Here is a 27,844-nt window from a genome sequence, read left to right as displayed (position 1 = left end):
AAATTAATTTTTCTTGTGGGGTAAATGTTCATAAAATAACTTCCCTTAAATATTCTTTGGCCATCTATATGCTTTTCCTGAGGAAAATTTGACTGAAGCTTGTTTTTAATGAACAGAAAACTACTGCTGTTAAACAACAAAAGCTGAATGATTCTTGATGTTTATAAAGACAAAAATCCTTTTTCTGCTAAGCAGATAAACTCAGGTTTCCATCATAGATTTAAATGGAAAACTTTAACTCAGTTACTTTTAGTGCATGAAATAACACTGGATATCAATCATCTCATGTAATGAATTACAACTGTGAAAAATTTATATGTAGATGTTACTTCTAAGCTTGCTGACAGCTTCTGTGTACCTATAAACCCTCTCCTATGTCAATTTTCTCATTAATGTGACTTTATCACTTAGTAAAAATCTTAAAATGTCAGTCTCCACTCATCACTGTGCTTGGTGCCTGCACTAAGCCCTGTTTTCCTTCTCTGTCCTGTTTGCAAGGTCCTTGCAGGAGGAATTCCTTTAAGTGCTACACAAACCCAAGGTGATGCTGTTCTCATGTGGGGTCTCTGTGTGTTACATAATGGAAGTAGCCGAGTAATTCCTGTAGGTGATTGCCATGATTCTTGGCTTGTGTTTTACCTGTTGGTAGCTGCATCTCTTTCTTTGTATTCTGGGGACTCCTGACCTAAAATTAAGTTGTCACGAGTTTGTATTTTCCATGTCTTACTCCTGTGTAATATTTGGTTTTCTGGAAAATTTTCTGTCATGTACAAGTCAGAATTACCAACAATCCAAATATGCCTGCAGATTTGAAGTTCTCTGCTTCGTATTTCTTCAAGTATTTGTTTCTCAGATTAATATTTTAAGACAAGTGATAAAATTCAGAAACCATTTAAAAATATTTTATTTCCTAAAATGATACCTCATATCATAAGTGGCTTAGACTTTCCCAAAATCAGAAATATATGTGTATAGAAGAGTACAATAACTTACCTGTAAATGAGGTAACACTTCTACACCTTTTTGAGTATGCCTGTGTCATTGAAGGAATGCATCTGAGACTGGATACTCTTTCTTTAGCGGAGAAAATGATACACGTGAGAAGGTAATTTTTGAGACCTGTGTTTTGAAGTCCACAGAAATGTACAAATTCAAGACTGCTGAGGCATGGTGTTCCATATATGACATTTCAAAAAATTTTGATAACTCTTAAAGGTCAGTTAAACAAATGAGTCTTAACAGAATGTCTTATTAAATGGTTTGAATCCTGGATGGGACAGCTAGGCGGGTCCTAATTTAATGGAAGCAGCAAAAGTGGTTCAGAAGAAACCAAAGAGAGTTTTGTAGCCTCTGTGGAACGGCTGGAGAGCAGCAGAATATTATGATGATTCACCTTGAGGTTTGTCTGGATTCATCCAAACCAAGTGTCAAAGCAAAGCTTACAAAGGCATACTGCATTCTAAAAATATGAACTGTTTGCAAATCAGGTTCTCTGTGCTAATATCTGTATATAAACTTACAATCTGACACGAGTATGGATTTTTCAAGGGTATTTTGTCATAACTTTGCTCTAGCCTTCGCCTTAAGGCAGTGATGACATTCCCAAGTGTTTTTGATCACATCAAAATGATTAATCACTGCATGCTAAGGAGGGTTTCTGTGAGGGGGAGTATGTCCTTTTGTCTTCAAATCAGAAAAAAATGTATTGAATGCAAACAATTATACTGAAAGTAAATTTTTGGTGATTCCATATTAAATTTTTGTAATGTGTGAGGAAGTTTATACATGAAGTTGCCCTTCTAAAATTTTATTATATTTTTTCCTTTTAATTTAACCATCACATACTCTCAAGTTTTCTTTAAGAGCTTAAAAGGAAAGCAAGACTGATTCCTTCAGAGAGCAGTTCAGATCACAGGCCAAGCATCTGAAACTCCCTTTGCAGGCTTTCCCTTCTAGATAAGAAGTCCCTTCTTGTTGAGTCTGTCTAAAATGGACACATTTCCACAGGGAGGCTGATAATTCCTGTTGTTTCATGAGAGGTGTTCTGTTATTCTAAATTAGTACAATGTCGCAGAAATGCAAAAATGCTTTTTTGTATGAAGGAAGCTTTGATGTTCTAGTCTAGTTTGACGTTCTAGTTATGATGTCCCACTGTGGTAAATATTCAGGTGCTGTTCATCTCAGATTAAACTCAAAACATGAAAAACTAGTTGTTATACTGCCCTTTAAGTGAAAAGATAAAGTAAAAAAGGGAGTAGGGGAAAATTTGGTTCCTATCTATAGTTCTTTATTGGTAGCTATATGTCAGCTACCACACTCTGCAACAAGGCCAATAACAGCTGAAATACGATTCAGTTAAGAAAAGAGAAGGGCGAGTGGCTGAGAGAAATTTAGTTTTCATCTAGTGAAAAGGCAAATATAAACCAAAGCTGAAGTACTGTGAACTAAATATTATAGGCTCAAAATGTTTCAAAAGCGTTCTGTTCACAGTCCTGTTCATTTAAAAGAACAAGTTTGTAGTTCTAGTGCACCGAGCTATGTTGGGTTACCTGAACCCATGGAGGAAGTTATTCTACATTCTAATGTAATGTTTACCTACTTAATTTTTTGTTCTTGCATAGAACTATATATTAAGATTGTGTTTTGTGGTGTTTTTTCTTTTTTATTCTATGTGCATGCAGACATAGAATAAACAGTCCATCTCCTTTTCTTCTTCCCTCTACTGTAACCCATTGTTAATAGTGTTTATGGGTTAAAATTACACTTAATCTCAAGCATTTTTAGAGCAATGGGTGTTCTGGGACACACCCAGCAGGCAGAGATGGGTAAGAGTATGCACACCAGGGTTGTTGCTTTTCACATGACTTGAAAGGGCGTGTTTTGGGGTTTTTTATTTCTTTATTGTTTTAATTACCAGTGACTAAGTTATTAATGATGATTGATGATAAATTACTGATTAATGAAGTCTGGCCTCCCTGAAATTCTCCCTCAATTATGTACAGTATAGGTCAGAAGTGCAGAGCTCACAGTGCTGACGTGAGTCCATCTTCCAGCTGTCATTTAACTTTGCTCTCCACAGAAGTTCACTTACAACTTTTCAAAGGCAAATTTAAGAATTTAGAAAGCATTTCTAAATTGAGTGCTTGAGTTGTCTGGTGGTTCCTTCCCAGGAGTTTGGATAGTTTTGCTAGTGCTGGGGAAGAGAGTAAAAATAAAAGAAACTTAGAATTTGTGATTTCCTTCAAAATAAATGGGCTCTGTAATTTCTTTGTCCAGCTTTTTGAGAAGTTTTAAGAGACAGATTCTTTCTTTCAGCTGTATTCATCTGGTGGAAGTTTCTCCATGCCCGTGCATGAGGGGAGAGGACTGTACCCACCTCCATACAACCTACAAGGGCTGTTCTTCATGTGTCTTGTGTGTTCTTTAGTGTCTTGTAGTGGAATGGCTGAGGCTGGAAAGCATCTCTGGAGATTGTCTAATTCCATCATGGTGCACAAAGCACAGTCAGCTACAGTAGACTGGCCAAGGCCATTTTCACTTGGGTTTTGAATATCTCCAAGGTTGGAGACAACCTGGATGGGCAACCTGTTCCAATGAAAAAGGCTTTTGTTTCTTTGTTACTTTCCTTATGTGCTTCAGTGAACTCTGAATTTTAGGATTCATTTATCCCTAGAAGAAGGTCTTTTTGTTTCCAGTACTGATTAAAATCTGGCATAATTTAAAAAAAAAAAAAAAAACAAAAAAAAAAAAAAACAAAAAAAACCAAAACAAACAAAAAAAAAATCAAAATGCGGACTTAAAGGCCTGTCTCATATTTTCTTTTCCTGCAATGAAAGCATCATTAACAGGCCAGTCCCTCACCTGGTGTGGTATCTGCTACTGCCTGGTTGTTCTTGGTACAGGCCAAATCTTTTACATCAGCTCCACTTTACGATGGCACAGCTGGATGTGCACTCCTTTTAATTCTGAGAAGGGGCTGGCATGAAAGAGGGAGATAGGACAACTTAAGCTGCAGCAGAAGTATTTCTGCAGCTGCATGGTGAACAAGTTCCAAATCCTGATGAGGCTGAAAAAAAGGTTGTTTGGTTTTGGCTTTTTTTTTAAGCTATATTGTATTTTGAACTGGTTTCACTGGGAAACAGAGCAGAAGCTTGTGCCAATTTGTTGTAACTGGCATAGCAGAAGTCCAGGCAGCAGCTTAGCAGGACTTTATTTAATCCTGTTGATTGAGGCCCTGGATTCTTTTTTGGTGGAAGACATCATCTCACCTTGATTTTTAGAAAACTTATTTGCTTCCTCTCTGTAGTAGACAGTGAATGTAAAAGAGGTTGTTGAAATAGCTGTATATTATTGCTTGCTTAAGAGAGTTTCAGGAAGGAGGATTTGTTTTACTGGACAGACATCTGAGCCTCTCACAACAGTGTGAGCCATGTGCTCACAACATGTATGAGGTCTAACACTGCTTAATACTGCATATGAGTAATTGGTAAAACATAGTGATTTAACTTATTGGTCAAAATAAATAGTTGCATGTTAGAAGTATAGCTGAGGATTCTTTACAGTTTCTGTAAGATGACTTTTCTGTTAGATACTGCATCAAAAATTACTTTGTTGGGGAAATAGAAAGAGTATGACAGTCCAGCACTTGCTGCTGGAGTGGTTCTTTAGTACCAAACCTTCAAAGGTATGTAATGCAAAATTGTTACAGACTTCAACAAGTCTTTAAGTAGATAGCTAATTAAGAATAAGATGCCTGAATACCTTATGGTAAAATACTTAATCCTGCACTGAGCTCTGGATTCTGAAGGCTTTTCTGTGGAACCACTAAATTCCCACTGAAAGCATTTATTCACCCCAATGTCTATTGGACTTGACTTTGGTCTTTTTACTGCAAGTAAATCTGCACTATATTTGCATATAAAGGTCACTGCATAATAGCATTTACTGCATAATGTTCTGGTTTTGGTTTAGCTTTACTTATTTTACATTTGTAAACCAATTATAATAGCCATTTGCTTTTCGAGCTGATGTCTTTAAGTACTTTGTCTTGGAATTCATACCATTCCTTAACACCTTATCACCTTTTCCATATGCCAGCTTACTTCCTAATCAAATTTAGAAGTTTGATACAAGGTTAGAAGGGTTTGATTTGGCACTCTGGGTTTGGCTTACATGGGTGCAAATCACTTCAGTAGAAGTTCATTGTGATTTGTCTTCCAGTCTTTATGTTGTCATGCATTTATTATTATTTTTTCTAAGATCTATAGGTTGATCTCTTTTTTATCTGATTTTCATTAGATACAGTATGAATACCTATTCAACAATTTTCTTTTGAAAAATGTCTTTCCTTTAGAAAGATATATTCTTTTTTTTAAGCATCATGCTTTTCACATTCTGTAGAGAACAACTATTGTTCTTTTGGTTTTGGTTTTGGTTTTTTTTAAAGCTTTCATATTTCTTTTAATTGAGATTGTTGCTGAACTGTTCATTGGACAATGGAATTAGTACCAATTCTTATAGCGGTTTGAGATGTTTGGTTTTTTAACCCACAAGCTGTTAAATGTGAGAAGTGAATATTTCTTTCCTGTGATACTTCAGGTTAATGGCCTCCAGCATTTTGATCTCAATTTAAAACAACAATTTTGTTTCTAAGTAACTGAAAGCTATTTAAAAACAATATATGCAGCAGAGAAACAACTAGATATATTATTAAGGGTAATGACCGATCATGTCCAGAATTTAATGAAGTGTATAATTCTGTATTTTTATCCACAAAATCTTTCATAATGATTTTCTAGACCCCTTTGCAAATAGAGGTATTTTGGAGTTGGGTGAAAAATCCTCCTGGAAGAGAAAGATCTGGAAGATACCTCCAGGATGTAGTTTGGAAACTATGGATTCATTTCAGAAGCTCTCATGAAAAATTCATCTTGGGCACAGGGAAAATAGAAGTAGAAATATATTTTTCATCTGAATTCCATTAATTTATATTCACTGCATCCTATCTCAGAAACTCAATTCCCAGAAGCATTTTGAAGTATAGGCACAAGACAGAAAAAATATAGTCAGTGAATATAGTATTGGGACAACACAGCGAGAGATGACAGTTTAAAGGGATAATATTAACTTGAAATGCCTATTTATGTTAGAAAATACTGTACCTACAATGTAGTCATGAGAAATAGAAGGTTTGTGGTGGCTAGTGGGCATGAAAACCTATATTCCATCTTAGTACTGTTCTTTTGTAGCAATTTCAAAGGTGCATCAGTCCTTGAATTATATGAACTGTTGAATTTCCTTTGAAGAAAAAGGGGAAGATTTAGGGTTCCTGGATGAGCAAATGCAAGTTACTAATGTGGAGCATCACCTCCAGTGACATATATGAAGGTAGAAGTTAATTTGCTGCATACTGTACTGTAGTCTAATATGCCAAGTTGATAATGAGTAAAGGATAAATTATCATTCAGTTAAAATATTGTTAAAAAAACCCCCTTAGAATGTTGATGTTGAAATATTAAAGTTATGTGGTGCATTAGGAACTACACTTAGTCTGTCCTAAATCCTGAAGGCCCTTGCTGTACCTTAATATCTTCAGGATCTGACCAATCAGGAGCTGTGTGCTGTTTTTGTGGGTGGAGATGGAGCACAGATGCATCTCCCAATGAGCAAGCACCCCTCATGAAATTTTAATGTACAATGGCCAGAGCTGTGCTTTTCTTAATTTTCAGTGCTAAAATTAAAAAAATATGTGGCACTGCAGTTCATGGTGTCTAATTTGCAATACGACATTCCTTCAGTAAAGGGAAAGAAATGAAGCATGTCAGCTTATCAGTAGAAGTGTATTTGAATGAGAGTGTCTGTGTTGTGAATATAATTTTGTATATGGTGATGTGGAATTTTTTATGTTCTAAATGGGAACTTGCACAATGTGAGCCTTGTATTATATTTACAAGGAGTTGTTAAAACTGAACCTGAACAACATTCAGCTTAGTGAAAGCTTTGCATTTACATGGAATATATGGAAATAGAGTATCAGGAAGGATGCCAACTGCCACTTCATTAAATATAAGACTACCAGTACAGTTGAATTTACAAAATTCCTTAACAGAAATCTTTTTGTGGGAATCCCAGCAGAACACTTTCTTATACTGGAATTATTCTCACTAGGTTTAACTCCAATGAATATTGAGTGCTGATGCTGTCTTTGGTGATCTTGACAAGGAAAAATCCTAAGGTTCCACATTATGTAATCACAGAGTATCTCCAGACCTGTGGAGGTACCTAGTCCACATCCCTCTTCAAGGCTGGATCAACTACAAAAAGTTGCCTAAGACTGTGTAAAATCTCCAACAATGAAAACTCAAAAAACTCCCTGGGCAGCCTATTTCTTAGATGTTTGACCTCAATAATAGGGAAAAAGTACCTTCTAATGTTTAAATAGAATTGCCCATATTTCTGTTTGTGCACATTGCCTCTTCTGTCTCTGGGGATCACTGAGAACAATCTTGTTCTGTCTTTACTACTTTTTACCTAGCTACCCTGCAATAGAGCACCTCCTCTTTCCCTGGTCTTGGGGTTTTTCTGTTTCTCACTTTTCTCCCTGCCACCCACCCCAGCCTTGGCACATACATTCAGTAGATCCAGTTTCTCTAGCCCATTGAAGTCCCTCTGAATGACAGCAGAACCATCTGCTCTGTCAACCACTCCTTCCAATTTTGAATTGTCTATAGAATTGCTGAGGTTATGCTCTGTACCGTGAGCTAGGTCCTTAATGAAAAGCAGTACTGGCACGAGTATTGACCCCTGGGGGCTCCACTGAAGTGACTGGCCTCCAGCTGGGCTGTGGCCTGCAGATCACAACCATTAGAGCTTGGCAGTACAGACTGTTTTCAGCCACCTTGCTGTCCACTTCCCTGTGTCTCACAGTTGGTGAGGATGTTCTGGGGAACAGTGCTGAAAGCTTTTCTTAATTCAAGATAAACAACCTTCTCAGCTCTCTCCCCATCTGTGTTCTAGCTATTTCATTGTAGAAAACTATAATATGGGCCAAGCATGATTTTCCTTCATAAATACATGCTGCCTATTTCCACCCCTTCCTGTCCTTCACATGCTTGGAAATTGTTTCCAGGATTATTTGGTCCATCACCTTCCAAAAAATTGAGTTGAGGTGGACTGGCCTTTGGTTCTCTGTATTTTCCTTGTCCTTCTTGAAGACAGGAGAGATATTTGCTTTATTACAGTCTGTTTGAACCTCCCTTGATGGTCATGACCTTTCAAAGCTATTCTGGGAGTGCCTTTGCAGTGGTACTGTCCAGGTCCGCTCTCATGGGAGCATCCATCCCATCAGGTCACATGAACTTATGTATGGCCAGCTTGTTTAAATCTTCCCTAACCTGATTCTTCTCCAAGGGTAAGTATTCCTTGCTCTGGAAGAGCAGGGAAGAACCATGAAGCAGCTTGTTTCTACAGTTTCAGCACAGCTGGTATCATAACCCAGTACAGGATTGGTGGGACCACTGTTTTGAGTAAGGAATGTCACTCAAATGGAATATTTGCACTGACAGGAGCTTGCCAGTCGTATCTACTGATCTCTCTGTCTCTCACACACAACTATCCCAATTATTAGCAATTATCTTTATTAGGGGAAAAAAGTGAAGATTTTTCTGTGGAGAAAGCTTACCCATTTGAGAGTGCAGTCTGAACTGACCACATGTTCTCTGCTCTCATATGAGCTTCAAGTATCCACTTAGATGGGAGCTCTACACGAACCAAACATACACAAAATTACAGTTTTAGTCATGGGGATTATAAGTGAATTTCAAATATTAGAATATTGTCAAATCCTAATGCCCAGAATTTTCCTAATGCTCAAATATACTATATTTACTTTAAATGTATACTGAAAACTCACTCAAGTAAAGTCCACAGTTATGCATCAATATCCATTTTCTACTTTCTGAGAGAAAGCACATACTCCCAGCTGAGGCTGGATACTGGATGAATGGATGTTGGATTCACTGGAAAATAGTTTTTCATGATCTGTGTAGCTGCTAAGATAATAATGAGCTCAGTGAAATTAATTAGAATCTTAGAACTCCTGAACTGTGTATTAGTTGTGCTTTTATTGATAAATCTTGGAGTTATATGCCTGCTGCAGCCAAAGTAAGGATTGCCCAAATGCAGGTTTTGGATTGGGCTTAACAGTAAAGTCTGTTCAGTTTTATAGTGGCTCTGTCTGATATTTGATGAATTTTGATGCATGAGGTAATAAGCAAGGGAAAGTAATCAGGATTTTCATGAAGTATCATGAATTTTGGTTTTACAGGTGCTGTCTGTTGGAGTGTTGGATGTGTCCAAATATCATGCCTATTTGAGCAGTGTACATCCAGCTTGCTTTAGGGGGCATACAAGCAGAAGTTACTTATCTAAACGCGTGATTTTCCTTTCTTGAATGATAATGATGCTAAACTTAAATGATTATACTTGGTGAAAATGTAATTTACTATCTCGAATTTGGCTGAGCTCAGCTTGAAACTAAATGTGCAGTTGGTAGTTTAAAAAAAGTGACAAAAGCTGCTAAAATATTCAGCACTAAGAATATCTTTGACTACTTAGATACTTCAGGAGCACTGGCTGAATAGGATAGTCACAGTCGTAATGCACTACAACCTTCTCTTCTCTCTCATTATGCTGTTTATATCATGCTTGAATGAAAATATATTTTAGTTCCCTGAAGGCCTCTTCTCTATAGTTTTAAACTTTCAGCAGATGGGAGTATTAGAGGAACATTCTTGCCTCTGCTTCTGTATTGAACTGAGAATGCCACAGGACTGTGAAAGGATTCAGCTGAATTGCAGAACCTTCCTTGCCCTGCTCTCGAGCAGCCCACACCATTAGCAGCTCTCTTTGTGGTGTCAGAGATGTCATTAGCTTGTCGTGGGAGATCCCTTCAGCTATGCTAATTATTTCAACAAGTTCTGTTCATGAGCTGTTTAAACACTGGAGCTTCAGGAAGTAGTAGCTATTCCAGAAAGGCTTTTGAATGCAGATCTGTTTCTGCACATTCATGTTTCAATGCTGACTGCAGACATATACAGTAAAACTGTGAATTGGCCCCTGCTTAGACAGAAGGATGTAATCCAGATATTTCTACCTCAAGTCTTCTATTTCATATAATACCCTAATCATAGAGGAAAGAGAAAGGACCCAGTTCATCCTTTACTTTCTTATGTAACTGTAGATGGGCTGTAATGCAAATTTCTAGTTGAGCTACTCTGAAACTTTAGGATTTCTGAATTTTAGTCTTGTTTTCAGTGGTCATCAGCTCTTGAATTTGCAGCAAAAAAGTACACTATGGAAAGAACCTTTGGGGTGAGAGATATCAGATGTTCTTCTGTTAAGTGTGTTTGACATAATTATATTCTCTTAAAAATATTACATTGTCAACAAATAGTCAAAGGTGATTTATTCTTCTTTATTTTACTCAGATTCGTCACACTTCTGGAAGAATCTCAAAATCTGAACAGCCTCTGCCACAGTTGCTTTACACTGTTAACAAGATACCATTCCATTAAGAACAATGAGCTCCACAACACCAGGTCAGTTTGTTTATATTTAAACCTCACTCCTGAAGAAAAATGTGCTTTATTAGGAGGTATATAATCCTTTGTGTTGATGAAATGAATTTGGCAAATTACTGATATGCAACACTTCTTATAAAACAGGACAATGGCTGTATAGGCAGAAAAGGCAATTTTGGGGATACCTTATCACAGTTGAATTGTAAAGTCAGTATAATCCTATGGTACATTTAAAACATTTTCTTTGTTTTTTATTAAGAAACTGAGTAGTCGTGGTCTGACATGAATAGGCATTTTGTAACTTTTTTAGTTCTTAATATATATAATTAGACATTAATTTATTTTCTGCTTTTTCACAGTTGCTTCTTTTAAAGAAAGACTTCAAATGGTATCCTGTTATTTTTCTTTTTAATTCCAAAGTCATCTTTGGCCATAATAGGCATTCTCTGCAGAGCTTCCTCCTTTAAATACATGTAATTAACAATGGTCTCTGAACCTGCTTTATCCAATGCCTGCAAAATGAGTCACTGCAGGTTCACTTGATAGAAAGCAAACTATCAGTAGCTGTTTAAACTTCCAAGAAAACAGAATGCTGCATATGGAACATGCCTTGACTTCAGTTCTTTTGAGGAGTGAGAGTCCCCAATTCAAATCTCTGCAACGTCCCATATGGTTCACACTTTGTTCACCCACACTTGAAGTATCTATTCTTAGTACTGTTGGTAAAATAACCCTTTACAGGTGGCTTATTTTATGACTGCTTTGCTTTTGTGCAAACAGCCTATAAAAGCATCAGGGAAAACACTGTAATACTTTGTGAGCTGTATTTATCTGTATGTGCTCTATTGCAAAGAAATTTAATTCAGTGAGCATTTTTTGAGAATTGTTGATTGTAGTATTAAAAACTGGCAATAGCTTTTACATCAAACAGAGTCAAGCATAGCTGGGTTTCAGACTTGGCCTCTTTTTCTGACAGTGCAATTTGGTGCATGCAGTGAATTATCCATACAGAGCACGACAGGGCATTCAGCAGAAAGGCACATCTTTATCTGTATCACAGTGGTGCTTAATAGGAAATAATCTTGTACTTTCCTAAACATGCAGTTCAGATGCCAAAATACTCCAGCTGATTTGGTATCTTTCCAATGTTTCTTCTTTTGTGTTAGATGGGGTCTGTGGAAATCGCCAAAAATGAAATTTGCTCTCACAAAAAGAAAGTAAATTTTTTGCTACTCTTGTTGCTAAGAAGAAAGAAGATAGCAAACCTGAATGCATATATATTGTCTGTTTCTGCAGGCTACATCTAATGCAAGAAAGGAGAAACATTCAATATAATCAGATTACCTGTAAAGGTATTTAGACACTTAAGAAACATCACTTTTAGTAGGAGTTAGGTGCCTAAATATCTTCAAACCTACTCCTGAGTGTCCCCCATCATTAGAGTTAGCCTCTGAACACCCTGAGTTGCTTCACCAACCATTTCAGTACACCTCTGTGGCATGTACAGAAATGCAGTATTCAAGGGCAATGTCAGCCATGGGATCCTCATTTTTCTTTGCCTCAGTGAAACAGAAGTGAGACAGGATTTATTTGGACTTCAGTCCAAAAGTAGATGCCATGAACTAGAGGAGGATGAGTGTCTTCGTGTGGCATCTCTTCTGTCCCCCAACTGAGAGAGTCTGAGATTTGTTTTGTGCAGTGCTCTGTCACCTTTCAGAAGTCACTCAAATTTCTGCTTCCACTGCAGAGTGTTAGGAGAAGCCTGCCATTTCTCTGAGCAGTTAACAATTGATGAGAATTTTTTAGAAGATAAAAATTGCTAAATTTTCTTACTGCATCCATAGTAATTGAGTTCCCCTTTTCCAGTCCTCTTCAAGTGTGCGTATTTTTTCATACATGGCCAATGTCTTTGTCCCTTTGCAATTGTTGTTGCTACTTGTCCTTTCTCATGGAGTTTGTTTTTTTATGAAGGTTAGTCTTATGAGATGGAAGGACGGTTCCATCCAACTTAAAGGTCCCTTCCAACTGAAACTATTTTATGACTCTGTGATTCTCCTATGATTCAGCTTCCAATTTAAGTTTAAAATATGTATCAGGTTGTAATTGTTTCACTTGTAAGATGCTCCAGTAGTTGCAAGTGTCCCTAGTATTCCAGAAGAAAAATTAATGAATTGCCAATGACATGAGCAGCTTGTTCCTGTGATGGTGAGCCTGTGATAGGCAGTTCTGGCATTTATGGCTTGTAATTTAAATAGCAAAAGCCTGATTGAGATGTGTTTAGTAGTGTTAGAGTCAGGGCTTTTATGCTTTTTCTTTTTTATTCCTGATAATCTTGAACATCTTCAGGGAATAGGTTGCTATAGTCGGTTACAGCCAGTGGTTAGGGCAGTTTAAAATAATTTCTAAGCAGGACACTTTAAGCACATACAGTCTACAGACAGTATTTATAACCCTTTTTTTCTGTGGTGTAACACCAGGATGCTACCTCATTTGAATACCAATCTGTGTGTCTTGTACATAAGACCTGTGAAAATCTTCATAATATATTGTAAATGTTGATATTTTGGGTCATGGTTGTAAGTTACAACAAAATGGTGAATGTACTTTTCTTTTTCTACAATATATCTAGCCCACATATATATAGTTTTTGTATGTACATTCATACATGCTGTTTACACAGAAGGTAAGTATATTTTCAAAAAAAAGAAAAAGAGAAGTAAAAAGCGAGAGGCAAACTGGTAAAGCAGTACTACTCTGTAGATGAATGGTATAGGCCAGCCCACTTCATGGATGGCTTTTTCTGTCAATGAAAAATCCTAAAATGCTGTAAAAAGGATTGTGTGCACTTTGCTAAATTTCTGTGGTTTTATGATGTGATGTGCTAAGTGAAATTGCTTTCCCTTCTAACTTAAATTGTCCGAAAGCCCACTGGAAGACCTTATGTGGAACAAGCAAAAATTATGCATGTTTTATTCAACCATTCTCTGAGGAACCCCTTTGGATTGAGTTTGTCTGTAGAACCAATGCACATAAATATTTCCTTATATTGTATGATGCAACGAATGTGGGGCCTCCAGCATAGCAACATCTACTTGCAACCACTCTGTATCCTATTAAATTAATCCCAGCTCTTTGAACCTTCTGGGACCAGGCTCTTGCTAATCTGTGAAGCTATTAAGTATGCTGAATCTCAACAGGGAAAGGTGCTGATGTTTACTTTGCTTGTTATAAATTGTAAGATCATTAAGGAAGTGTTTACATTCTGTAGCCATTGCATGTTCTGAAACTGATTACTGTGCATAGAAAGTGATGGTCAGAAAAAGAAAACATTTATTTCACAGAATCACAGAATTGTTAGGGTTGGAAGGGACCTCTGGAGATAACCATTCAAACCCCTCTGCCAAGGCAGGGTCACATAGAGCAGGTTACTCAGGAACTCATCCAGGTGGGTTTGGAATGTCTCCAAAGGGGGAAACTCCAGGACCTTCCTGGGCAGCCTGTTCCAATAGCCAGGGATCTGCCGGGATGAACCACGCTTCTCATAGAGATATGATGGAACTCCGTTTATTCTATTGTCAGTCTCATAGTTATACCCTAATTCCCCAAGCACGCATAAGCAAGCTCCATACTATTGGGTTACAGCTACTGTTCACATGGCCTTTAATAGCAAGCGATAGGTTACAGATTAATATGCACGCGACTAACTAACATAAGTTTTTCTCTTTCTATGGTCAGTATCCCCCTCCCCAACATCCTGTCGGCTTGCCACATCAGCATTGCTCCTCTCTTTTTTCCCTAGTCAAGGACAGGAAACTAATACAGCTTGGATTGTGCACGTATACATGTCCCTGTTCACTCAGCCATTTCTCTACATGTTCCAGTGCTCTGCCACTCTCAACGCAAAGTAGTTCTTCCTCATGTTGAGGTGAAACTTCTTGTGCTATGGTTTATAGCCACTGCTCCCCATCTTGTTGCTGGGCACCACTTAAGAGGCTGGCACCAACCTCTTGGCTGGCACCTGCGTTTGAGTTATTTGTATGCTTTAATGAGATCCCCTCCCAGTCTTCTCTACTCTTCTCTGGACTAAACCGGCCCAGCTTCCGCAGTCTCTCCCCATAAGAGAGATGCTTCAGTCCCTTAATCATCTTTGTGGCCCTGTGCTGGACCCTCTCCAGCAGCTCCTCGTCTTTCCTGTACTGACGAGCCCAGAACTCAGCACAGTGCTCCAGATGTGGCCTCGCTAGGGCCGAGTGGAGGGGCAGGATCACCTCCCTTGACTGCTGGCCACACTTCCTGATGCACCCCTGGATACCGCTGGCTCTTCTGACCCCAAGGGCACTCCCAGCTCAGTCAGCTTGTCATCCACCAACACTCTGTGGTCCTTCTCTGCTCTTACAGGGAGTAGTTAATTTAAAGTTTTGAGAGACACTTTTTTTAAAAAGAGTCAACATTACCCAGTGTTGGATTAGTACACTCACATGTATTTTGGACTTACCTCTCTCTAACTGTCTAGTACTTTGAAATACATCTTCTATTAACATGGTGGTGTAGTTGGAGATTGTGTCTATTGTGTGCCTACCAGCTCAGTTTCCAAGGATTCCAACCCTTGGAAAGGATGCTACTCATCTGAACAGGAGAGAGATTGCTTCATTTAAAGCATGTGTTGGTTTAGTACAGTATTTTTTACCCAGATTTTTTCAAAGAAAAACAGCATCTATGGGGAATGGTAGATTATAAATATTTCTGTGAAGATACAGATCATTGGTTTTCTTTTTGTAAACTGAGGAGGGGAATGAGTCCAGAAAGATCTCATTTCTTCTCCCCTTTGCCTCTCCTGTCACCCAGATGTTTCAGATTTTGTGCTCTACTTTTCCCCTTGAAATTAAAAGCAGTATTGGAATAGTTAAATGAAAAAAATTCTATTAAACAAACAAAACATCAAAACCACTAAAATTAGTCATGGAATAATTTTCTTCTAAGGAAAAGAGACAATTAATATTGATACATGGCACTAATAAATGATGAAGAAGGGAAGATACCTGGAACTCTTGACCTGTTTGGAAGTTTTCTAGATGCTGCAGCTGTTGCTAAATTAGCAGTGTTTGGTAATGCAGTTTCCCTGTGGAAAACCACACATCCAGTTTATCCAGCTTCTTGCTTTTCCTGTTGCAGACAGGTGAAATGCTGTTGTGGAAAGCTGGTCAGAGAGCTTTTTACTGTTCCTGGTTTTCAGCAGCATTTCCACATGCTTGCTGCTGAAGATAACAAGTTCAAAAGGTGTTTGGTTTACTTACATGCACCTAGGTGAAATCAGCTCTTTTATCGCTCTGTAATTACTGAATTAAAATCCAAGTCTGATATATAATATTTTGGAAATCATTGTCCAAACTTCTTTCTGCTCTTCAACAACATTACTTATTTTTCCAGGTCTTTAGTGTCTTCTGAGCTGCTGTAGTCAACAGAAAATGATATTTCTTAATAAACTGAGTGGGAGAGAAGGGAGCCGTATGCTAAATTCTGCCAGCTCCTGCTTTTGGATCACTTTTCTGTCATCTTGATTCTGAATTTCTTTGATAGGCATTTGTTTGTTCCTCATGAGAAATAGCTTGTTTTTCCTCACTGTAAAGCTGACTCCCCTTGTTTTCTCATTCTGCTTTTCTCTGCATTTTTATAAATAATTTTCCTCATATTAGTAAAAACTAAATATAGAAAAAGTTCCAAGATGCAATTTTCACTACTGTTTTAAAATTAAAATGCACTGAAAGGTTACATTTCAGTCCAGTAAACATCTCTTTGCCATCAGTAGATGCTATGAACAGATGAATATTTTGATGAATAATCATGTATCTTACTTTAAAATGTATTTTGTTGGTTTGTTGGTAAAAAGATGTAAGAGAACTTTGAGTCCAAAAAAAAGTAGCAAATTAAATACGAGAAGGCTAAAACCTCTTCTTCATACATAGGTCTGTTTTGGCAGGTGTTTAAGTTCCATTGAGGTTAAGTGCATGGATCTTTTACAGGTTTCTGACTGTGGACTGAAGAAATCATATATATTTGTTCCTGGTGATGACTTTGTGATGAATTTTCCTTAGATTGAAAAAGAACTGCATCATAGACTGGATTAGATATATATGGTGAATTCACTGAATATGACCCAATAAGTTTCAGGATTAATAAATATGTTATTTATGTCTATCTGTCTATGTATGACAGAGTACTGCAGCTCTTTAAGATCTCAAAAAGGAAAAAAATAAAATCTACAAGCCTTAATATAATATGTGTAAAAGAAGGATTCTTGCCTCACAGCACTCCCTGCTCTTTTTAACTTCTAATGCAAAGCATGACTGCGATGCGCAGCTCAGATTTTGACCTCTTGAATCTCCTTACAGAACTCCGAAATAGCTTCAGTCTGACATAAATCTTAAGTTTGCCCTTATGAAATGTAAAAGACGTCTCTGTATTTTTCTCATAATAATTTAAGCCTGACATCTTTAACTAGGTATTTCTAGGTAAAATCCCAATAATTCACAAGCTTGAATGAAAAATTTAGATTCAAAATGTGTTCTGCCACTGGGGATTTAATGTACAAATTACCAAATAATGAATAAAATGCTCTGTGCATGCATTAGATAAGAAAGCATCATCTTGTTCACTTGCGATAATTAAAGTTTGTAAATACATGGAGCTACTTACTATGCTTTTTTTCTTCCTCTTAGAAGTAATTTGTACCATTTACCATGAAAATTGATAATTAAAGCATTGAAGTGTCATGGTTCTGCTCTTATTTGTGCTTTTATACTTGCACAGGTTTGTGAAGGCCTATTATTTTGTATGCTAATTCTTCTGATTTTAAGTGAATATTTAAATTAATGCTTAAACTAATGACAACACCTAGACAGTGAGTTGTGGAATTAGTTACTACTTTCAGCAGATTCAGGTTAACTAAGAAAACAAATCTGAATTGTTGGTGTAACTTTGTGGTACTTTAAGATTATACATGCATACAAGCTTTAACCTAAACATACACAAAAAATTCCTATCTCTTCAAACAGATACTGTATTTGACAATTAGAACTATATTGCTTTTTTCTTTCAGGAGTTAGTTGTTAATATTGGCTGCTGAATGGTTTTTGTCTGCGAATTTGTCTTTCAAAAGAACTATTTTGTTGGTCTGTGTAGCCAAAGCAGAGGTCTGACTTTTTGACCATTAGGACCTTAAAAGTTAAATTAGTTTTCTGGAAATAAATCTTGAAAGGTTTATAAAGCTTGTAAAGATTCTTCAGAATGGCTTTTTAAAATTAGAGGTAAAAACTTTTTGTCATTTTAAGTACATCATTTATCCTCAGTGCTCACTTAGAACATGCACCTCTAGAAATAGCCATCAAATTTTTGTCCAGTGACAAAACACAGCATTCCACTGTCCTTTTTGCTGATTAGTAGTCCATCAAACCAAGGTGGCACAGTTATACTTTCATTGGAGTCTAGTGAACTTTAAATAGGTAAATGTATATCTTTATCTTTTGAGTGACCTTAGAAAAGCAAATCGGAAGATTGCATTCTCTCTGGAGAGTGAAAATATGGTGTTTTAGAACAGTGTTGATAGTTAACCATTGAAATATGCTGGAAAATAGTGGAGAGGCTAATTCCTCTTGTGGCTCATCGTTACAAACTATGCATCCTAACAGCCACCTAGAAGTTGCTTTGATTGTCACTAAGTGTATGACAAAATTTTCATGTGTTTTTACTGAATAGAAGTCTGCCATCACTCTAAGTGAGTTTGGAAAGCCTCCAAACTCAGAAGTTTGGATTCCAGTCTCACAGGAAATATTTAACCAACTCTGCTTTTATTACTTTACTGTCTGTAATGCTAAAGTCATTGTGCTTGCTGGAAGCTACGCAATGGGAGCATCCTGTGGTGCCTCATGAAAGCTTGCCTTTGCTTGAAGCAAACTCTTTAGCATAACCTGCAAAGCCTTTCCTAAGTATAGGACTTTTCTCTAGGAATAAAAATACTGTGTAATTCTAAATCAAGTCAGAATTTGAAGCTCAACTAAAGAGATGTCCCTTCTCCATCTGATTTCAGCAGTTGACGTGTGTTTTCCTGTGCTCCAATCCATATGGTCCAGGGCCTAGATTTTTATGTTGTTGGAGGAAGGAGGGGCTCACTACCATCTCTGAATTTCCTACCTAGGCAGCTGGGCTGCCATATATACAGAGTATTCCTTGGACTGTGCCGAGTATAAGAAATCCTAATCCCTTAGTGGGTGAGACCAGTCCTAGATGAGTCCATCTACTTTCGTTGTTCCTTTTTAATTTTTTTATGACATTTTTTCCCATTTATTCTATTTCTCTCCCTCTCCCCAGCATCTGAATTCCATTCTTAGTCTTGTCATACCAAATAATCTGTTTGTTCTTCTACAGACAATATTTGCTTTAATGTACTGTCTTGCATGTTGGTTGAGGAGGGTGACATTGGGGGGAAAGTTCAGGGTGTTGTGTTTTCAAGAAGTCCTAATTAATATAGCTCAAACGCTATAAATACCAAGTTTTGTCTCTCCAGGTGCTTCATTGCTGTACTCTATTTGGCAGGTCAGTTGGCTTTCCTAGTTCTTGCCTCTGTCAATCCTCACATTTCTGTGTGGAGAATTGCTGCTGCAGTATCCAGATAAACAACAGCAACAAAAATCTTTTCACAATGTCTTTATTTGCAGGGTTCTTTATAACTTAAAACATCTATAGCGTGGAGGATGTTCATGCTTCCTGCATTGCTGCAAACACACTTTACCTCCTGAGTGGTTTGGCTCATCAGACAACTCTTTCACTTCAATTACTTACTAAGTGATGTGGTGTCAAGACTCATTTCTGTGTGTTTGTCGTTGTGGAGGGAGAAGACAGGACAGTCACCTCTAGGGTAGGAGGGCTGGTGGGTTACTGAGCCAGGGAGCTGCATGGTTCAAAGAGCCACCAGGGGGAGGTTATATTTTGAGAAATGACTTTTTCAGTGGCAGTGCCAGGATAAGCAACTCTGGTGACTGCCTGCCTGTTGTTCTCACTCTACTCATTGACTGCTCAGCTGTGCCAGATATACTTATTTGTGTGGCCACAGGATGAAAGGGATTCAGGAACTGATCCAGGCTCAGCTGTTCCCAAGAAAAAGGGTTGTTTTTAGCCTGGATTGGTTCTTCAGTGTGGTTTACTACATAGCCACACAATGGTCTTGGCAAAGTTAGGAAGGAAGAGGGAAGAGAAAAAGTATGTTTAACTCCTGTCCTACATTGGAAAGAAAGGATCACGAGTGATCCTAGAACAGGAGAAGCATGGTCAGCTTCCAGAAGTGTGGGACTGCTTAACCATAGGTAAAGCTGGACAGAAGTACTAAGGACTTTGTCACACTTCACTTTACTGGTCATTTCTGGTTTATGGATTTTAAGAATTACCTGTTCTCTCCATGCAGAATTTGGAGGCTCAGTGAACATTTTCATAGCTGAATGAAATGACCAACAAAGTCACATTATCAGTCACATCACACAGCATACCACTTTTAAAGTGATAATTCAGCATCTGACTGCCAGGCATTCTTTCATATTCATTAAGATATATGCAACACAAGGCAGTTAGGAATATGTGAAATGTGCTTTGTTAAAAGATCATAGATTCAGTATTTACATATATGAATTTATAACGTCTACAATTTTGTAAGGCTATGTTTCTAAAATGTTGCATTATACAGAAAGTTAGCTTAAACTCCATGAATAAAACGTTCTAGTTTCTTAATTTATTAGGTTAGCTATATGAATATTGATTATATTCAATACCATAAAAAAGGCATGTTTGCCAACTTTTAATGTTTTCCCGCCCGCACACCACCTCCTAATTTTGTCTTTGGCAGATGTGTTTCGGCAGAATAAGTGTTTCTGCAGTGATAATTATAACACTTATAACAGGTAATTTGCAGATTTGGTAACTCACAAAAAGCAGGTCTATTTTGTTGCACCTTAATTGTGAAGCTGGTAGCAATTTCAAAACTTTATTAAAAAATCTAAAATGTTAGAGTGTATGGAATATCTTAATCTGGAAATTAATCACTGCTTTGTAGCATTTAGCAAATGAATATCTAAAGGGAGCTCAAGGTAAGATTTAAATTGGGGAGGGGCTGTGTCATACTTTCCTTCAGATGATGATGTGCACATTGTGGGTAGATCCAAGCCCTCCTGAACCAATGAAATTGATGGTTTGAACCTGCCTCAGGGCTTTTAATTTTCTTAAATTATCATCTCTAAGAAGACAAGATGATTTTCAGTTTTAAAAGCTAACACTGCAATAAGTTCCACAGTCCCCCTTGATGACCTCATAAGTGGTTTTACTTAGAAATTTATGTTATCTATATTTTATTCTATTCTATTCTATTTTTCTTTTTCTTCTAGTCATATCTATTTCTGTTTAGCATTGCAGTTTAGATATGCAAGATTTGTAAACTCTGAGAATTTCTTTTGAAGGTTTAATGAGGCCTGAAACAGATTAACACAAAAGATGTTGTTTTGGACTGTTATTCTCTTCAGGGGAGGGTTTTGATGTCATGTAATACCTAGAAATTCTTTATTTATTTTTGAAAATTTTTTTAATAATGGCAAAGCTGGGCAGTTGTCAGGGGTCCTGAGGTAATGCCTAATTTTTGTGATGACTGTAACTCTAAGGGCTGTGATGCAGAGTGATGATGTTGTCAGCCTCAATGTCTGTTCCAAAAGGGAGTCTCCTTCAGGTACTGACCTCTGGCTGGAAATTCTGGCAGAAAGAAAGGCAACCTGAGATGGTTTGACAAAACTCCCATTAGTCAAACATAAGATATTTTGAGTTCAAAATATCTGGTTTAACATTTTGGCAGTTTCTGCCAAGGCAAAGCACTGAGCTATTTTAGAATCCCTGAATTCCTGTCTAAAGTTCCCTTTGTTATCAATTGTAGTTAATGGCTGACCTGAAGACTTGAGAACTAGTGACCTCTACCATGCTATTTTATCCTCTATCTTGTTCAATGTTCTTCTCCTAGGATAGCATTCGTTAGTTTTTCTTTCTGGTCTTCTCTTTACTAAATTGTAAAAATCTGTTACTTTAACCTTTTTGCATAGATAACAATTTTAAATCTCTCCCATGATTTTTCTCCTAGATTCTTAAGGTGCCACCTGGAAGTGACAGGAAAGTTTCTATTCTATAAAAGTAAAATTATGCACATACTTATTATTTGTTCATTTCTTATTGGTTTGTAACTCTCAATTTGCAGATATAGTAATTCACAGTTGTCTGGATTATGGATTAATAAGGGTTTGTACCCCTCAGTGCTTGACTGCAGGACATTGCCATGATATGAGTAATGGAGATGACAACCCCTTGCCCATGGCTTCCTCTGTGTACTGCTCTTTAAGGCTGCAAATGTGCTGTGCAGGGAAGAGTTTACAGGTTTTTCAAATTTGAATGTTAGTGTCATTCATTTACACAAGTTTCATGTTGTCTGTATTCTTGATTTTTCCTGCTTTGGGAAATAGAGAATGATCTGACCTGAGTGAGAAATTCACAATGGATTGCTAATCTGGGGCTTGGTAGAGCAAAACAATATTTTCTTTAGGTACAGAGACAACGAGGTGCTGTGTATGCTCTGTGTTGTGTATGCTGTGTTGTGTGACTCACATCCCTTGTATTACAAAAGCATCTACTCTGTATTTAAAAACAGTACTACTTTGAGGCAGTATCCTGCAATAAAGGCCGGTGCACAATACACAGACTTCAAGCTTCATGAAGAAAGCAGGCATCAGATATCTTTCACAGCTCCCCCTAAGGTGCTTGCAGCTGTTTCTCTAGCCTTGAAGTATATCTTTAGTGACTTAAAATGAATACAGCTCATTTAGATATCTCCAACTCAGCTTCCAGTAGTTGCTGTGGGTGCAAAGAGCACTCTTTTATATTGTTCAAAAAGCTGTCTTAGATCCTGATGTTATCTTTTTTTCTCTATTGAGGCATTCAGCAGTTGCCCTAGACATTTTTTTTGTGGACAAATTCACAAGTATGTGTAAGCTAAGTCAGGAAAATCCTGAAATAGCCGCTGAGTACTTTGTCTTTTCTGTTCAGCTATTTTTAAAGAGTAGGAGAAAAGAGAGGAACTCAAAACAGTGCTTCTACATGAAATACTGCATCACCTTTCCCATGTGTTACTTCTGTGACTTCACAAATGTTATAGCTTTTCAGTCTAGTATATTAGAACATGCCTTTTGCACCACGTTATTGGATACACTTGAGGGGTCTACTTGCCTTTTCTCACAAAACATACAAGAAGGCTTCTTCCTTTGTGCACTCCTTAAGCCATTACCATCCAAGGAATCTGTTCTAGATGACAAATAATGTTTTGATTTCAAATTGCTGAGTAAGACTGCCTGTAGACTTGTAGAGGCACCATTCATTTCTCTGGCAGGGAGACCAAACTGCAGTGGCTGTCTTTGGGGTGCAGACCCCAAAAGTACATTGGAATTTAATAATATCGTCCTTTCAGTAAGAAACTCCCCAGCCAGGCAATTGAAAAATGAAACAAACCCAGCATTGGCATGTAGAGGATTAGGAAGAACAACAGTGACACAGGGGCTTGGAAGCAGGATAGAGAAGGGAAAGTGAGATAGAATGGAGATGTTAAGAGCCCTGGAGGGGGGAAAGACTGAACTTAGCTTAACAAAAAAAAAGGAACAAGGACAGAACAAAAAAGGTATTTAGAGAAGATGTATGCAGAAACCTAAGAGTACATGAGAATAAGTGTGTCTAAAGTGTTAGTAAGGAAAAGAAATTTTATGAAAGAACTTCCTGGGGAAATATCCTCCCTTCCGCTTGGCACTGGTCCTCTGTGTCACAAGGGAACTGGGTCCAGCTTCAGTCGTGCTCTGCATGCCAAGATTCTGAAATAGAGATTTGTTTCAAAGTTGACTAAGATTTTACGGCTAGTCAGTACTTTATGGTGCTGAAAACATTCCCACTGATAGGTTTCTAAGGTGTTTAGCTGGCACTAGTTTCAAAGTTGGTTATATTAGTGATGTAGCACAGCGGACATGGACTGGAAGAGCAAATTCCTTTAATTGCATGGTAAAAGGAAATCTGGATTACTTTTGCTGTGTTTTGTATTTTCTTACCTCTGGGAAATGTTTCTGGAAGAAGTAAAAACGTTTTACATTCGGGATAATTATCCTTTTGTTATAACTGCCCAGAACCAAATTCTGGGAGAGTACCGTCTTGCAGAGTGCCAGCAGGTCCCTTTGACGACTCACACTGGCTGCTGCAGCTGCCTGCTTTGGTTGGGAAGAGCAAGGGATCAGAGGTGGAGGATGTCACATGTCCACAGTAGTCTATGTGATAGAATAGGTTGCAAGTTCATGCAAAATGGAATTAACGCTCTAAAATTGTAGCATGGATTATCTTTAGATTATTATGTATTTGACTTCATTATAGCTGGTTATTGGTCTCCCCCCACCCCCCAGTTATGATGTTGCAATTCAGTTATACCATAGAATGAAAAAATAAGAGACCCTAAAAAAAATCACAAAACATGTTCTACATTTAACCTTTCTGTTGCATGTGTTTAATATCCTTGTGAAAGGGGTATTTTAATAGTACTGGAATATACTGGTATTTTATAGTCAAAAATCAAGTGTAAACTCTGGTTGCATGTGTGTCTATCTATAAAAACAAAATCTGGTAATGCTTCCTGGACTTGCAGCATCCACTGTTCTGACATTTTCAGGGCTTTAGCAGCAGATTTCAGTCATTCCGAATTTTACATTTATAATTATTCCATATCCATATATTTCTCTGGGGAAGGATTGGGCCAGGAGACATGTACTCTTTTCCTAGGATATGCCACCCAACATTACTTGAGAAGTAAATCATCCTCTTGTCTGTCACTGTCTTCTTCCTGCTGTTCCAGCTCTCCAGAGGTGCTTTCTGCAGTCCTGTAAAGAGGCAGGAGGTGCACAAGGTCTCTTTAGTTAGAACACATGATATTTTATTTAACCATCCATCTATGTCGCACAGTGACTGTGCCACAAGAATTGCACAAAGCTTTTCTTAACTGTAGGCGGTTGTTCATTTATTAATGTAAACACCATGTGCCTTGGATGTGCGAGCACTAAAAATAAAGTTGCAGAGTTAAAAATAGATCTCTGGGAGTACTGAGATGCTGCTTAATCAGAACCAGCTGCAAGCTGTCTAGAAAATGTAAGTTATATGGAGCCAGATGGCTTTTGCCCTTTTTGCTTTAGACAGCGTGTAATTTGGGTAACTACAGCTACAGTAATGTATTTTCCCAGTCAAGCTGTTTGATAAACATATTTGTTTCGAAGAGACACTTCCAATTACAGAGCCAGTAAAATGTTAATTTATTTTAATATTTCTCCATGTGGGTAAGCCAAAGGAAGGTTACATAATAACAAACTCAAAGGCATGCACAATTACTGCTCACAGCTGTATTCAGCAGGAGCTGGATTATGACTATGCGTCTTTACAAGAAAGCTCTTATTCTGGGAACGATCCCACTGAAAGCAAGGGAAGAGGGATATAAATTAAATTAATAGGGAAATGATCAGCGGGACTTGTGTGAAGTAAGTTTGCAGGAGTAAGACATTACACAAAGTACAGGAAGTGTGTCAGAAAGATATCTGGCAAGTGCACATCAAACAACAGCCCATATGATTTCAGGAAGGGTTTCTTGCACACTTCTGCTTAACTGATAGTATTAAAACCAAAACCTCTTCTGAGGCTTGGCAGTTTCCACAATTCAGCAGCCTGTTAGGGCTATTCAGGACCAGTTAGGGTCCTGTGTTCAGGCTACATTTAGGCTTCGCAGTGACTAGTCTAGGAAGTGGGAAACTGAAGCTCCAATCTACTTTATTTGGTTTGGAACCACTTGGGGTGGAGTATTATGCTTTGACTGGAAGGCTTAAAGGCATATACCTCAAACTGCAGGATCATCCTAATTCTCTCTCAAGGTCTACTGGTCTGCGTCTGGGGGAGCATGTGTGCAATGGCACAGCCTCAGACCACTGTAGCTGCATGCAGATAAATTGCTGTTCAATCTCGTACTTACATACCTGGACTGGTGTTATGGTTATAGGAAAACCTGGGGGAAGCAGGTGGAATGCATTTGAGGAACTAGACTCTTTTAGGAATTGTTGTAATTAAAAGCCAAGCTGTACAAACCTGAGGAGCAGGTGACCAGGTTTTTGAGCAGGGATGTCAGATGAAGATGGTTGTGCAGAAGATCCAGAAAATGAGTCTTGGTTTAAGCAAAGGCTTTTGGAAGATGGGATTTATTAAGAGGTCTGCTTTACAGGCAGATGGTAGAAATTACTTGCAGTTGGCATAAAGCAGTCATATTGAGTGATTAAATCTCTCCACATCCTTCTCCCATCAGTGCTTTACATTTTCTGTGATAACTGGATTTAGTTAAGATCTTGATGTGCCTTTGATATTCCAGCTTCTTTTTTTTAATCTTAGCATTATTAGCTGTAATTAAATGAATAATTGAATTTTCTGAATGAAATGCCTTTTTATCTGTAATGTTTTCATTCTATTCAATAAAGATTTCTCTTTCTTTGCTTCATCCAATCTCCCAGAATTCTTCAACTTCAATGTCTTCTATGCAAACTGTCATCATCTTATAAATTTAAGCCTCCCATGAGAAACCACAAAAATTCCAACCTGTTTCTGAAGGTAGCACTAGCTGCCTGAACTAGATTAGTGGTGGGTTGGTAAGATGTGTTTGTTTTATTTTTCTAAATGCTTATATTTAAATATATTTACAATGCAAATCTGTCTGAAATTGGTAGTGTGGCATTCTCTCCTCGACTTTAATTCTTTTGCACCTGTCATACCCATGAGTCATGAGATTTTTTTTTTTAGCTGCAGGAAGTAGATTAATCAGATTTTTGTGGCCTGTAATTTTTTATACTAATTGATGCCAAGCAGAGTTCTAGGTTACAAGGTTTTTTGGAAACATTTCAGTATGAAATTAACTTTTAAAAGTGCTTTGAAAATGTAATTATTGACTTAAAAATAAAAAAGCTCTTGTTTGGTCTGTTTGATTACTGGCTGAAACTACTAGGGATTTAAGAACTTACAAATCTGTCCTCGGCTGAGCATGATTGCAGGTTCAATTTACAAGTGGTTCTTAAAATAGTAACACTTACAGTCAGTTTCTAAGATGTTTTAGGCTGAAATCAAATTATAAGAATTTACTAGTTTTTGACAGCAGAAGTGATAAAGCTGTGCAGATGAATTTTTAAGTAGCTGTATACATGATATTCAGTCTTAAACTGATGAGTGCCTGGATTTAGATCATCCCAGCTGTAGGAAAAGCTCTGTGATGATCTGATTGCTCCAGGCTTTCTCACTTAAATATTTTGTCAGTGACCTAAAAATGGTTACTACTCTATTTGCCTTGGGATAATTATGACCCACTCCTAAACAGGAGAGCAAGGGAGGAAGGGAATATAATATTGCCCTAGCTCCTTGGCTGAGACTTCAGCGTTTCCTTTCTTAAGAATCTGGTTGAAGAGAGAATGCATTGCTTATCTACTGTTTTCCTCCCCTTCACACTTACCTTTTGAAGAGATTAAGATTAGACACAGATTAGCTTTATGTTGGCTGTGCTATTCAGCAGATCTGGATGGGTATAAGCAAAACAGTATGTTGTACCAGTAAAGATATTTGCAGTACTTAATGGGAGCTAGTTACTTTTAAGGGGAGCAAAAGCAGGCAGTCATGCTTTTGATCAAATTTAGAGCAAATAATTGACTTCTGAATTTGGTGATTGTGCTCTAACTTCTGAAATTTCAAGTGACTTCCTTTACAAATGCCTCATGAAATATCTAAATACTTCACTTAAAAGGCATCACAAGTAAGAATTTCTTATTCCAATGTTTTTAGCACAGGACACCTTCCACTAGACCAGAAAGCCCCATCCAGTCTGGCCTTGAGCACTTCCAGGGATGGGGCATCCACAGCCTCTCTGGGCAAACTGTTCCAGTGCCTCACCACCCTCTTAGTAAATAATTTCTTCCTAATACCTTATCTAAACCTGCCCTCTTTCATTTTTAAGCCATTACTCCTTGTCCTATCACTGCATGCCCTTTCAACAAGATTGTTGTCAACAGTTTAAATATTAGGGTTTTGCTAATCTGGTGCATTTTGACTGAAATACCCTCAGAAGCATTTGCAGGAGCAGCCCAACATGCAGCCAG

At 37.7% G+C, this 27,844-nt stretch overlaps 1 protein-coding gene and 1 long non-coding RNA gene across 3 annotated transcripts in view; one reads left to right on the top strand and one right to left on the bottom strand.

The window, feature by feature from the left end:
* The window catches only part of HDAC9 (histone deacetylase 9), a 462,820-nt gene that overhangs the window by 23,173 nt on the left and 411,803 nt on the right, over positions 1 to 27,844 (top strand). For both annotated transcript variants that reach the window (XM_032110318.1, XM_032110251.1), the window contains exon 2: positions 10,488 to 10,598. In XM_032110318.1, the coding sequence (XP_031966209.1) occupies positions 10,580 to 10,598 (19 nt within the window). In that variant the 5' untranslated portion in view covers positions 10,488 to 10,579. The remainder of the gene's footprint in view (positions 1 to 10,487; positions 10,599 to 27,844) is intronic.
* LOC116444697 lies at positions 14,323 to 27,634 on the bottom strand. Its single transcript, XR_004240450.1, has 3 exons — positions 27,623 to 27,634; positions 25,320 to 25,324; positions 14,323 to 14,465 (listed from the first exon to the last, which is right to left on the bottom strand). It is a non-coding gene; the product is annotated as an uncharacterized LOC116444697 (long non-coding RNA).

Source organism: Corvus moneduloides, chromosome 1 (genome assembly GCF_009650955.1).
Source record: "Corvus moneduloides isolate bCorMon1 chromosome 1, bCorMon1.pri, whole genome shotgun sequence".
NCBI lineage: Eukaryota > Metazoa > Chordata > Aves > Passeriformes > Corvidae > Corvus > Corvus moneduloides.
This window is presented reverse-complemented; position numbering and strand designations above follow the sequence as displayed.